Source organism: Branchiostoma lanceolatum, chromosome 5, assembly GCF_035083965.1.
Source record: "Branchiostoma lanceolatum isolate klBraLanc5 chromosome 5, klBraLanc5.hap2, whole genome shotgun sequence".
NCBI classification, from domain to species: Eukaryota; Metazoa; Chordata; class Leptocardii; order Amphioxiformes; family Branchiostomatidae; genus Branchiostoma; species Branchiostoma lanceolatum.
The window spans coordinates 10,420,670-10,434,644 of record NC_089726.1 but is presented as its reverse complement, the minus strand read 5'-3'; the positions used below and the strand labels follow the sequence as shown (position 1 = coordinate 10,434,644).

General features: G+C 39.5%; 1 protein-coding gene across 5 annotated transcripts in view; it reads right to left on the bottom strand.

The window, feature by feature from the left end:
* Positions 1-2,471: 2,471 nt before the first annotated feature.
* Positions 2,472-13,975, bottom strand: part of LOC136435002 (voltage-dependent calcium channel subunit alpha-2/delta-3-like) — a 40,178-nt gene continuing 28,674 nt past the window's right edge. For 4 of the 5 annotated variants that reach the window (XM_066428162.1, XM_066428161.1, XM_066428163.1 and 1 more), the window contains 17 exons: positions 13,846-13,863; positions 12,930-12,978; positions 12,255-12,373; positions 11,478-11,571; positions 10,783-10,872; positions 10,336-10,439; positions 10,043-10,129; positions 9,563-9,624; positions 9,004-9,054; positions 8,525-8,587; positions 8,158-8,228; positions 7,256-7,334; positions 6,811-6,863; positions 6,602-6,663; positions 6,160-6,277; positions 5,166-5,897; positions 2,472-4,813 (listed from right to left, as the gene is read on the bottom strand). In XM_066428162.1, the coding sequence (XP_066284259.1) occupies positions 5,732-5,897; positions 6,160-6,277; positions 6,602-6,663; positions 6,811-6,863; positions 7,256-7,334; positions 8,158-8,228; positions 8,525-8,587; positions 9,004-9,054; positions 9,563-9,624; positions 10,043-10,129; positions 10,336-10,439; positions 10,783-10,872; positions 11,478-11,571; positions 12,255-12,373; positions 12,930-12,978; positions 13,846-13,863 (1,286 nt within the window). In that variant the 3' untranslated portion in view covers positions 2,472-4,813; positions 5,166-5,731. The remainder of the gene's footprint in view (positions 4,814-5,165; positions 5,898-6,159; positions 6,278-6,601; positions 6,664-6,810; positions 6,864-7,255; positions 7,335-8,157; positions 8,229-8,524; positions 8,588-9,003; positions 9,055-9,562; positions 9,625-10,042; positions 10,130-10,335; positions 10,440-10,782; positions 10,873-11,477; positions 11,572-12,254; positions 12,374-12,929; positions 12,979-13,845; positions 13,864-13,975) is intronic. The other variant, XM_066428164.1, reaches the window with a different exon arrangement.

The following is a 13,975-nucleotide window of genomic DNA, read 5'->3' as shown; positions in this document are numbered from 1 at the left end:
ATGCATGATACTCGAAATACTCGAACCTGATCTGCCTTAAAGCATGGACACCAACATTATTGCGATTTCTGCTACTTCCGTATCAACTTTTGTACACTATTCTGATTCTGTACTTACTTTGTCCTGTCGCTAATTCCTGGTGGGCGTTACAGGCAGGTGGTGTCGGCTGTTTGCTGTCAGCTGTGTTACCACGATTCTAATTTTGAAGAAAGGCGTGCATACTACTTGCGTGAGTAAAAAGATCAAAACGGAATGTTTGGGTGGTTTAGCTTTAGCTGCATAGTGACCGAAACCATCTTACCAGGATGAAAGGATGGCTATTAGAACTGCACCAAAGGCGGAACTAACGCGAGGTCACGTCATTGACGCATAGTCACGAGGTCTGCGTAATGGTAGACGTCACCAGGAGCATGCGCACTAAGTTTCTTTCCCTGCTTGTTTTCTTTAAGATATCACCTTTTGCTGGAAAATTTTGGGATATTTTTGCGTAGGATGAATATAAAGCTTAAGGCAGAATGTAAAGCTGTATGATCTAACCAGAATCCAGGGTTTTTATAATTTTGACATCTGGAAGGAGACAATTAGTTGAGTCAGTTTATGTAATAACACAAATGCTGAAAGAGTCTGTAGCAGAAATAAAAAGGTCCGTTTCCTTGTTTTGCACTCAACTAGTCACAAATATTTACTTTACAAATCACACAACATACCTGCAGAGGGGGTATTGTTTATCATCCTGTGTGTATCTTTATCCCACAAAGCTCGAGTTGTCGACGACAGTTGGGAATGTTCACAGCAACAACACGGTCCCGGACTAAAATGTGTCAATATTGAATGACAGTAGCCTTTACAGTCAATAGCAACGAAAATACATGACTTGTACCCTTCAAACACTGTCAATGTCGCCGAAAGTAAATTTACTCCTCAGACAGGTAGGTACCAAGATCTCTGTGGGAATGAGACTTCCAACGTACAACATGACGGGTTCCTTTATTATGCACTTCTACAAAGTACCGAATAAATGAAGGTTCTTTGTCAATAATGGTGTGGGAGGATTTTAACTTAACTAACTTAACTTTACTTGTATTGTAACACTATTTGATCTATTTGATCTGCAACGTCATGAAAAAATATGATTTAATAACTGTTCCTTTTTTCCTTCTGCGTTCATTTCAAGACTTCCCTTAATTCTCAGTCACTCATCTCAAGGATGTTGACGTCACATGAAGAATCATCACATTAAAGACCCAAAGGGGCTGAAATAATCAGATTAGTCCTCAAACGGAGTGAAGATGATGTTGTTGTCTAACGATAATCATATTATACATGGACATCCAGCAGACTAGTTGACTCCGCTATGGTGTTTATTTGAGTAAGGTCAAGGTTTCATGGTTGACGTTTTGGGACTATCGATATGTGAACATAAAGCTTGATACTCGTACATATAAGTCAAACAAAGAGAAACATATGAATTTATAACGTAATATCGGCGCAAAACGAAAAAAAACGAAAAAGGAAGATTCACATTTCATGAGATATATTTATGAGGCCATCGGAGGTCAGACAAAAGTATTCAAGCAGATGTTGGGGTGAAAGATCGTAATGTTTTCTGATTGGCGGTTGGGATTCTCTGGCAGTCCCTCACACCATTTATATGTATAATTAAGTGGGAAAACAGTATTCAGTACAGGGCCAAAGTTGCCTAGGAAAAATAGATGATGTCGACATATATATCCTCAACTTACTCATTGCGAAAAAGGTGCGATGTATACATGAATATAGGTTGCGCTTCTAGGGTCGGACATAGTGTTACATGGGCTCCTCGCGCGGTGCCTAAAAATGATCTTTTTTATGTCAACGAGTGTCTTAACGGTCATTCGAGCTGTATGTAAAGATGTTTGGACCTATCTGTCATATTTTCACTCCCATTTAGCCTACTCTCTTGTATATTTTCCACATTTTACAAGTCGGGACAGCATACCCCATCATAGCCTAATCTGCAGTACCGCTCCCGACCACCCCCAGAAAAGTGGCTATAAAAGACCATCAAATTGCCAAATTTCGGTCTTTTTGGGAATGGTGAAATCGTGGAAGGCTCGCAAAGGGTTTTGACTTCATGAACCTTATATGACCTTGATTTCGAACATCAACATTGATTAAGTGTTTATAATACCATGTTCTATGTATGAAGTAGTTTCATAATCTTCGTTGTCTTTTTTTTTTGCGCGCGTTCGAATAAGTTTCGGGGGTGTCCAGAGGATATCATCCATTAAACCAAGTCAGTTGTGGCCTTCAGTGCTTCTAAATTTGCAATGATGAAGGTAGAATAAAAGACTTGAATATCTGGCGAACTTTTGCCAAAATATGAGCATCAAGGCTGGATGTACCAATGAACGGTAATGCCTAATGGTAAACGTTCTCCCCAATAAACGTGCCCAACCAAGGAGATTGACGACTCACACGGCACGTGTAACTACATTTCCAGACAAATAGAATAATTTATTAAGAAACATTTTAGTTTGACATAATGTACAAATTGACATGGCAACATCGTTCAAAAAACAGATACATTCTCAGTAGCCAGAGTCCGAAATAAACTCGACACCAAGTTATAAGAATACATAGTGTACCTGTGACATCAGACTGCAACCCATGCATGCATGCATCTCTTTTTCCTATCGCATATAGTGCTATGTTGAAATTGCACAGGCTTGTCAATCTGAAATAGAAGCTTCATTGGAGTAAGACACAAGAAATCAATTTTCTTTCAAACAGTCACACACAGATTTGTTAATATGTGCGCACTACAAAGTAAGCCTGTTAACACTGACATATCGACAGCTTTCAATCAATCAACTTAAGTTATGCTAAAATCTCTGTTTTTGTTCTTTACAGATTATTGTACAAGGCTTTCCGCCAAATTTGTTACCGTAAATCGTGGTTGTCAGATCAGATATCAATCTATTCATAATTGTGAACCACAAATATTCCTTTATTGTAACGTCTACGTTCCTTTTTCGCGTAAATAAATTAATGTCCCCCCCTCAGTATCATGCCTTTTGTTTTCAAACACATTCAATCAATGTTAGCAAAACTAAGCCATGTAGAAAATAAGACATTTCTCTTTCACCTGTACATTTCGAGCATTGTCTCCAAACGTTTGCAATCGTAATCTAACACAAATCGTGAAATAATCGGATCACACAACTCAATTCCACAGCGGCGTTAATGGTGACCATTGGAAAATTACAGATCTTCGACATGTATGTGTACAGACTCCTAAATGTATCATGATCAGGTTATCCTTTTTGTTAAACAGTCCTTTTCAAAAGCTTCTCCGATCGCTAGCCTGAAACCAAGCCCTGTTTAGCTTTAGATCGCGCCAATCATGGCTACTCAGTCAAACACAGATGACTGTGTAACTACGGCGAACCAAGCTCGATCTCAGGCTAGCAATCACAGTATATAAGGCAACAGTACGTTTCTAAAAGATCAACGTTGTCCTGGTTAATATGAGTTATCATTTCCACAACCATGTTACATGTTCTGCTGTATGTTTATCAATGAAAAGAATCTACCCTATAGTCTTGCGATCATTGTGAGATTCAGTAGCTGCAGCATCCTTTGATTATTTACATAGCCATCAGCCACATTTCTTCTTTTGTGTCGAAAAAATAACGTTAGGCTAATACACGATGTATATCTAACATGGTTGACTAATGGATAAACTACAACTATACATACTGTGTACCGTTCAAAATGGTCAGATGGCTTTGAAGGAAAAAAAAAACAGTCACAGAGGCTCATTCTTTTGTAAATTGACTGGGTGATTTTTGTGATGTTGAAAATCTGATCATGAACACACCTATCCTTTTACACGAAGGACGCGACATTTTCTGAAATGTATCCGCAAGTCTTTTCCCCCAGCTATTTCTATTCACCTCCTTATTCTACTGCGCGAAAGGTATAAAAAATAAAACATCTGTTTTAGTTGATGTAGACGAACAGTTACGCATACGCTAACTAAACCAGAGACACGATATCTAGGTAACAAGAGATGACAAACAAAGCTAATTACAAAACTAAACTAACCATAACTCGATGTTTAGAGACCCCAGTCGTGATAATAAAAAGTAGGAGGTCAGGTAATACAGACTTTGTAACATTGGTAAAAAACAACAGTTGTCCTAATTGTTCTTCCCTTTGCTACTTATAGAATAAACTTTCTTTTCTTTCTGACAAAACTCTTGTAAAACCCACAAAACTCGCTCTGTGCCGCGTCCGAACAGAACTGACTGACAATGATGCATCTTTCCTTATCAAGCCCATGTATCAAATACTACATTGGAAGGAGTTCTTTAGATATATCAGCACTTGATAAATATCATCGATGACTTGTGGAACATGATATCCATTGAATGGTCACAGAAACCTTGCAACGTCGACTTGATCGAGGGCAACGGGTTGGAAAATTGACAACACTAAATCGGGTGTACGATCTTCAAAAATAGAAGACAAACGGAACGCGAACACACCTGTATAAGTCACAAGAAGTCACGGGTAACTATAAGATTAGCGGTTGTCAGATACATCATATAAAGAGTAAAATATTTCCTCTTTGTTTGGACACTTGACTATCATCATGCACGGCATTGCACTCGGAGTTATTGGAGCATGAAGTGTTGTCTGTGACGCCACCGTGCGATCCTCACGTGCGCGGCAGGAAGGCTTCTTTGGCCGTGAAGAGAAGGGTGAGGAGAAGTAGCAGCGGAGACACCACCAGAGAACTGGCTCGTCCGCACTTCTTCGGATCTTCCTGTAGACACAAAGATGAACGAATTGGTAAGAATCGTTTTTGCAAAAGTTACAACAAGCTAGAACCATTTGACAGGTTATTGTTACCTTTGCCAAGAAGGTTATGTTTTTTTTTCGTAGCGTTTGCTTGCTTGTTTATATATGTATGCAATACTATGTGGTTGAAATGAACAGCATAATTCAGGAAGCTATGGATGGATGGATTGTCATGAAATTTAGCATACAATTAGGCCTTACTCTTTCAAAGAACCTATCACATTTTAGGGCCTACTAGTGGCGGCTTTCGTAGGTACTGCAGCGGAACTTCCAGTTTTTGTATCTTGTTGCAGAATTTGAAGAAAAGAGGACCTCACCTTGGGATGGTAGTTGTAGCATTTATCTGGACGGCGGCGTTCCTTCTGCGACAACCGTCTCTCACAGAGCAGGGTGTCATTGGAGCCATGTGCACAGCAGTAAAGGAATACATGCTAGGTACGGAGTAGGAGTTTCTACCATTTCTAGGTGCCGAGGGATTACGAAGAACGTCAACGTAAAAATGTAAAAACAATCGTTACTGCTGCTCGATAACGGCAATATCACAAAAAATCCATTTGTTACACTTCACAAATTAAGTTGAATTTTTAATGAGTCGAAGTAATAAGCAGTTGAAAGAATTTTGTGAACGAGGACTACCTTTCAATGAAAAGGACCAATGGTAGTTAAAAATGTTAATCAATTCGACTAATGGCAAGCAACGTCTCACAATTTTGTAGCGAACGACTATTACATTATAAAAGATCTGAGAGTGAAACAACAAATAGAACGAGACTATAACACTACTTAAGTTATTCGAAACGGACAATTGTAGGCGAGTAATCGATAAAATTCGACTAGACCAGGATCATGTTGAGCCTGTCAAACGATTATGAGGTTGTTGACCTTATGACGTCACGGATAAGTGACGATGTAGTGACGCAATGACCGGAAGGATATAGCTGACTTCCCGCGGGTTCAGGTTGAAGTTCGGGACCAGGTTACAGGAACAGCTGCTGTCCACGACCAACAGGATCAGATTGCTGTTCGGCACCAGTTTGATGTTGAAGCTCCTGGAAAAAAATATTTATGTCATAATTGTTCATTAAATGTATCATACGCAGAAACATATAACGAAAAAATACGCTTTATCCTCTGTTCCTATTGTTTAAGGAATTTGCGCCATTAGTAGACAGAACACTTAGCCCGTTCAACCCATTCAAAATGTTGTGAATTTACAATTCACAAGTGTTATTTACAAACCTTTATTACTTGAATAGTACTATATTAAATTATTCTAATGTAGGTGATATTGACTACGAGTAAAGTACCCACTTTTGGCAGTCGTTACAGTCAATGTAACCGTCAAACACGATGTTTCCTTTGTTGAGAGAGAAGTTGGCCTTGTACAAGGTGACGGCCTTGTCACATGGTGCATAGTCTGGCTGTGAGCCTGCAACAGAGAAGGATGAGCACACAATGTTGGCACTGCGTGGAGAGAATATTACACTTGTACCTATATTCTTCAATGCTATCTATGAATATGTGTAGTTTTTAAGGCACAATCTATGTAAACGGCATAACAATTCAGGGCTACTATTGAACCTTGTCACTCTGTACCGGACAGTGCCCGATTGCGATGAATAAACCATTATTATTACATTATATTGACTCTGACTCATATGAAGGCTGTGTTCCTTCTGCACTCAGTCTGGTGGAATATGCTGAGGGCATATTGGATAATCATCAACAGAAGAACATAAAATTCAGTACATACCTGCTGACGTGTACTCAAACTGTCCCGACAGCAAATTGTACAAGCTGAATTGTGCCAGAAGTCTGTAAAAGAAGTAATTCGTACATTATACAAAGCTGTCTTTCATATATCTCACGGAAAGTCAAACATACCAAAAGTATCTACATACAACAGAAGATAAACCTCCAGCTAAGTTGTTTTCTTAAAGTTGATTATAGCGTGATACTTACACTGCCAATTCCTTCGACCACCACAAGATGTAGCCTATCAGGTTAATAATCGGCTGAAATACAAATTCATATCCAAAGTTGATTGAAAATCATACCGATAATATTTGATATCAGTATTCCGAATAAGATACTAAGATGAATTGTTACTTGTATTCTTGAATTTGGATAAAATTTGGGAATCGTAATGCTATACTACGTTTTTACATGTAAGCATTAGAGAGAGCATTACTTTTAGTATATATAGCTGTACGGACGTTAAGTCAGAAACAGCAATACTATGATCATACAGTTGTACATGTACGTACAAAAAGTTATAAACAGCAATACTATGATCGTATAGTTTTACTGACATTCAGTTAGAAACAGTTATACTATGATCGTATAGTTTTACTTACTTTAAGTTAGAAACAGCAATACTATGATGACATGGTTGTACATTACTCACATTAAGTAAACGTGTTGCCGCAGCAGTGGAGTCTGCAGAAGTCGTTCTACACATGCCCTGGTAGTCGGTGAAGTCAATCCTTCAGAAAGAAAGCCAAACAAACAGGGTCAAGTAACGCCTCTCTCTATCAAAGGGAGGCATTCTATCCAATATGTTCCTTTGCTCTATCAGTGAGATAAGTACTAGTATTGAGCTGCACAGAAAGGTTATGACAAAATCCACTGAACATGAAAGTTCACCTGACTTGAAAAAATATATCATGAAGAAATAAATTTTCCCTAAACAACACATGCCAAGAACATCACAGACTAGCAACTCAAGTCAATACTTGATGAGAATGATGTGCATGGATATACTTGTATCTACATATCTACATATCTAATATTACAATGTATATATACTAAATTCTTTTGTACTGCGATACGATTGTGAAACGTTGTAATGTCCTGGCAACAATTCCGCCAATTGACTGCCACTGTGGGGCACGTTTTACATCGGATCAAATAAACCATTGACATACTAGTAATCGTAATCATATAGAATAGCCATGCAACCGTCTTCTCTGCGTCATCAGAAGTTTCACAACATATCAATATTGAGTCCCGGGGGCCACACAGTTTCGCTGGAGAATATTTTAAATAAAATATTCTGGATACCTAACAGGACTACTTTTTGAGAAGAGTAAAGGGGGTCATCTACATCACGGCACAGCAACCTTCTCTCAACCGGCACGGGGAGGGGGGTGGCATCGACTTCCAACAACATTTGACCAATTGCTGACTTGTCCATAGCAATTGGGTCAGACAGCTGAAGAAGACTGAGCGAGTCAGTAGAAAATTCCGGTGAGTCCAGTTTTTGAGTTGGCGAATAGTTTATTTTTTTATAATACAAAATCCACTTACTTGTCATAGAGGTTGAGTTCTACCATCTCTGACATCATGGTCCCATCGATTTCACCATAGAATCTCCCGATCTGAAGATGGTGGAAAAATAAAAGATTAACGTTTGTTGCATTAGTCCTCATCTCAGTCAATACCACATGAACGACCATTGCTCAAAACAGTTTCTTCATAAGTCTCTTGTAAAGATAGTTTGATTTATCTCTCATCATAGCTGTCTCAGGATTTCAGCAAAATATGGTCCCTCAAATAGATACAACGGTTTATTTTTCAAAGATTTTCAAAGTTTATTTTTCAAAGATTGAATGCAAAAACTTTATGTTACCACCACATTGTTTGGTCATGTCAAATACACCGAAGTATTTCTTACGTCCTCCGACTGTTCTGAAACAACGATGTATCCTCCGTCGTCCAGCAGATAGCAGTCGAGATCCTGGGGATGGGAAACATGTACAAGGTACGTGAGGGAAGATTACATAAACAATCAACCAAACATTCTACCGTTACTATCATTTTACGGATACTAGCAACTCAAGTCAATACTTGATGAGAATGATGTGCATGGATATACTTGTATCTACATATCTGCATATCTTATATTACAATGTATATATACTAAATTCTTTTGTACTGCGATACGATTGTGAAACGTTGTAATGTCCTGGCAACAATTCCGCCAATTGACTGCCACTGTGGGGCACGTTATACATCGGACCAAATAAACCATTGATATACTAGTAATCGTAATCATATAGAATAGCCATGCAACCGTCTACTCAGAGACATGTCGCCATGTAGTCGCAAAAGTCGTATCAACAATGTGAATATGTGAAATATGATAAAACTCACATCGTTTTCCTCGCAGCCCATACAGTTCTCAGGACTGGTGCTGTCAGCACACTATGTCATAAAATACCACACAGTGAGTCACAAAGCTCATTCAGGTATGTTAGGAGACGCAAACATATGAGTCTGTCTATTCCAATTGCTGGATTACAATTGATACTCAAGATATTGTAGTGGGAAGGTCGAATGTAGACATACGTATCGTAGATAAATTACACCACTGTTCCAGTTCTAAAATGCGTCTCTAAAGAATGGGCAAGAATTTCAACGTTGGTTCCCCTGGTGGTATGCTGTATCGACTACCCCAAGGGAAATCATAGAATCAACGGTTCTTTGTTGCGGTAATTCTACTAACAATATGGTTTTATGGGAAGCAAAGCAAAAGGAAGTGAAGTACTTTTTTATCATCGATACAAAATAGGAAAGTATCACAGCTTTAGATTACATACTGTTATCCTCTATCTGCTATCCCTTGGGAAATCAGTGGATTTCGATACTGCATAACGAAGCTACACATAAAGATTTACTTCATGACAGAGCCAAGGTAAAACAGAACATCTACCTGAGCCGTTGCAGCAAAGAATAGATTACTGAACGATTCGTGGTTCATCTGGAGTCCAGCCACTGATGAGCAAAAAAAAATAGATGTAATCAAGGGAATGATCCGGACTGTCTTAATGATGGACAGTTTCATCAAACTTTATGCTCCCTCTAAGTTTACATCTTCATCTTTGATCCCTAGCTATCACTCAACTAGGAAGCAATGTATAATCTACCCAATACATCTATTCAGTATACAGGGATTAATTACTACACACAGAAGACTTGGAACACTGCAGGAAAGGCGCATGTAATGACACAACCGTCGTTGAATAAACCAGAGTAATAATCAAAGTTCCACGATAAGATTGAAAGAGAGACCATATACTAAAAAACTGACGTGTCCCGACAAACATACGAGGACATGCGTCATTACAAACAAACGCCTCCAGTAACATTTTTAAAATACTACATTGTTAACGATCACCGCTAAGATTCCTACCTGCAGCGACTGCCCTTGGTCCACTACCCTTTTGCAAGAAGATTGCGGTCGATGCGGTTACCACGAAGTTCGTATCATTGGACAGGCCTGAAAAGGTGAACACTTTGAACTTCAATGCGAATACTTTAAGAGCTAATCGGAACGTTTTATGATTAACTTAATCGATTCTTGAACCAGCAAAGCTTCAATGAAGATCTTAATATAGGTGCCAATACTGACAACAACAAAAAACAACGTCAAAGTATAGAATAGTATCCACATGTTAATTCAAATAACCCAACATGACTTCTTACCCTGATCGAACGGTACGGAGTACACAAAGTAGTCCGGCCCCAGCTCAGCTGCACGCTTGTAGTAAGTCGCCTGGATTGTGTTCTTGGTTTTATTGATAAAGTCCCTGTAGAGATCGTCGAAAGGGTTAACACCGTGGGTGGACCGTGAATGGATTTCTTTCAGGCTAGTAATGTACGAGCGCTATAAGGGGATGCCATTTTTTCTCGATGAATTGAACTAACGTTTCGTATAGCAATCCGGCACATCCAACCATTGTCATTGCGTCATAACATTCAGATTTCCCTGTACAAAAATCTAAAACCGGTAGAGAGTACTATTAGATCGCACTAGGTGAAGGCACTTAGCTATTTTTGCAGTATCTATTTTATTTCTGTAGTTGCAGATCACATGATTCTGAATGACATTTGATGAAATATTCCTAATTTCTTTAGTTACAGTGTACTCACCGCTCTGTCATCTCATCGGGATGTTCCAGGTACGAGTAGAAGCGGGTCACTCCTCCCTTGGTTCCTACGAAAACCTGCTGAATGCCATACCTTGGAGGCAAGGGCACAGTGTCACCGATGGCATCGATGCACAACGGGTTGGATAAAAGCTGTGTTTATGACTATCTGTCTACGATGGATATTCAAGCTGTCTACCAGATTGCGAGGAACGCCTTGTTATGTGAATTGTATTCACATATAAAGCACATGAACAACTATAATGTAAATGGTACAACTGTTTATACGCAGAACATAAGAAGTCAACAAGATACCACACCTAATTGACACTCAATGCTACTTTCCTTCTTTTTCTCTTCTGTTGTCCTGGTATGTTTGATTACTTTCTAAAAGAGTAACTACATGACCTTGTGTCTACCTCCTAGATGACACTATTTTGGTAGATTAAAGTGGTGATGATGTCAGAGTAGGACGATGTCAATCACAATTATGCAAGACAATTTATCTAAGGATTACCTAGATAACATCTAGAAGGTGCCTCTACACCGTGTTGTGAATCACCATGACGAATGAACGAGCCCGTGCTATCACCAGCACCGTGCGTTATTAGTACCATGTTATTTCACCCGAGAGAGGGAGAATAGGAAAGAGAGAGATTTTCCGAGTGGCGACAGACGGTGCGGCGGTGAGTTACTCACTTGGTGCTATTCCCCTTTACGGCAATCCAGAAGGAATCCAGTACCTCCGTGATAGCAGCGTCGAACATCACGTGATCCACAAGCTCTCTGTTGCCTGAAGAAAAGGTGCATGACGTAAAGAACACCCAAAGCTAGATACAAGTCACTCACTTGTTACCTCTCCGCATCTGCGCCTTGTCGGTCCACACGCCCTCCAAAAACCATGTTTGTAGGGTATCGAAAACCACCTGATCTACCATGTCTTTGTTGCCTGTGGTGCGATTCGTTAACAGGAATGTAAAAAGATTACAACAACAAGAGGACTACTGCGAATCCAACAGCAACGAAATATCTTCCTAAAATTGAACATGGAAGCATTTTTCGCTATTGATGAAGCGATGGCCAGCTGTAGTGATGACAGTGAATGTGAAGTAAACGTGCAATTTTGTGGTCCTATCATTGTTGAAAGGGCATTTTGCAATGTAACACTGCCTTCTGCCTGTGTACTTGTTTTTGTTAAAAATTAAACACGGAGGGCGTCGTGAATAAAAATAATGTGCATATATGAAATTCAAATCAAAATGTTTACCTCATCACCTCTGAAATAAAACCCATATAATATAAAAGTCTTATAATACTGCTCCAATATTGCAATCTGCAAAGCACAATGCCACCCTTCCTATATGAAGGGATCTCCTTTCGTGGCATGATAACCGAATTGAAAATAAAAAGAAAGTCGACTACCCCAAACTGAACAGATTGAGTGGTTACATTTTTAGCAGCCCAGGAAAAACTCACATTGTTTCGCAATGGTCGGGCTCTTCCCGGTAATCTTATTGTCGTTCTCCAGGTACCTGACGATGGCGTCCAGCTGGGTCATGTTGTTCGCCTCAGCAGTGGTGAGCTGGCAATACTTCCTGTACGGGACAGAAAATACGGTTCCTTAAGCCCCTGTCACACTTTTGCGTAAAAACAAGTCCGCATGAGTTGCGTATTGAGTTGTTTCTGGTTTAGGCCGAATGGATTTCTTAGGTTCGATCACTAGGCTGTACAACGGTAGGTCAAAGTAGAAAAAACCCTTTTCCCCCGCAAACCTTACTTAAACCAAAAAAATGTTAATGTGCAACTCGCACTTGAATATACGCACAAGTGTGACAGGGCCTTTAGCTAGCTACATCTGCATTTCGTTCTTTGTTAACTTTCATGTCATCGTTGCTATTTTGTTGATTTTATGTGCATACATATGTAAGAGGAGGGGCCCTCGACATGCAAAGTGTTGCTTTTGCCCAATGCTCGGAAAATGGATATGAATAAAATTCGAGTATTACTTAACTTGGTTGCAAAAAGGGATAAACATAAGGAGTATTGTGTTGAGAATGGCTTCTTCTTGCCTAGGGAGCACAACGAAACGATGCTTCTAATCAGATCAGACTAAGTCACTGTGTATGGTGCATATCAATACAAGACAAGTACCATTTAGCCAGTACCGGTCCCGTGGCCCCTTTCCGAAGTGGATCAAGACCTGTGGGGAAATGTGAATGTAGAATGGTAACGTAATTTCCTCGACCAAATACCACGAAGTTATTAATGACTTCATCGGCTAGTAACTATGCAATGTGGCAAAGGTTCATCATAACGTACACAGTATGGAGGCTACATAATTTCTGGTGGTACATAGAGTTCCATTTGACAGAAAAAACAGGCGCCAAGTGGTAGTTCCATCCTACTAGGATTGCATGTACAACATTATAAAAAATAAAAGGGTTTGGTCCTCTTTCAATTGATGAAAAAAAGAGTACCGGACGAACCGACTAGACGGAATCAAGAAGCTTTTAAACAGGTAAAGTTATGGGTAATGCTTGTAGCTTGAGTTTGTCTTTGCACAAAAATGGCACGGTGGCTACACATGTACGTGGATTGGTTCGTAAACCAAGAATGCAAAGCTGACTTCAGGATCTAACAACCAGAGAAGACGCTTATAAAGCAGGCAATCAGGATGTATGTGTTGTTAGCTCGTGCAGTGGCTCTTTATTCAGTCCGCACGCAAGCCTTTTTACAGGCAGTGCAGTCGGGCGCTAGTTTCTGCCGGCCGCGGCAAGCTAAGCATTTAATAACATATTTCGTTTACAAATACTGAAAGAAAAGTGTCCAACATTCGAGGATGGACCAGTATTCATGTAACTTCTTAAACGTAAAACAAAAGATTATGTTTAAAAAATTGCAGAACTTAGGGTGGTCTTGTACTTCCGCCAGTTTCTGAATAAAGACATTTCACTTATTCATTTTTAAAAACACAAATTATTACAAATATCAGATAGAAGCAATGCATTCAATGTGCTGTAATCTAAGACACCACGTCATGGCTAATAGAACCTATGTCGCCACGTACCATTTCTTCTCAGCATTCCTGTACATGACGTGAGTGAAGGTGAGGAGAGCGGTCAACAATAGCACAGTGCTAAAACGGATCATCACCAATCTAACAAACGCCCAATGTGTAGAAAGTTTGCAATTTAACT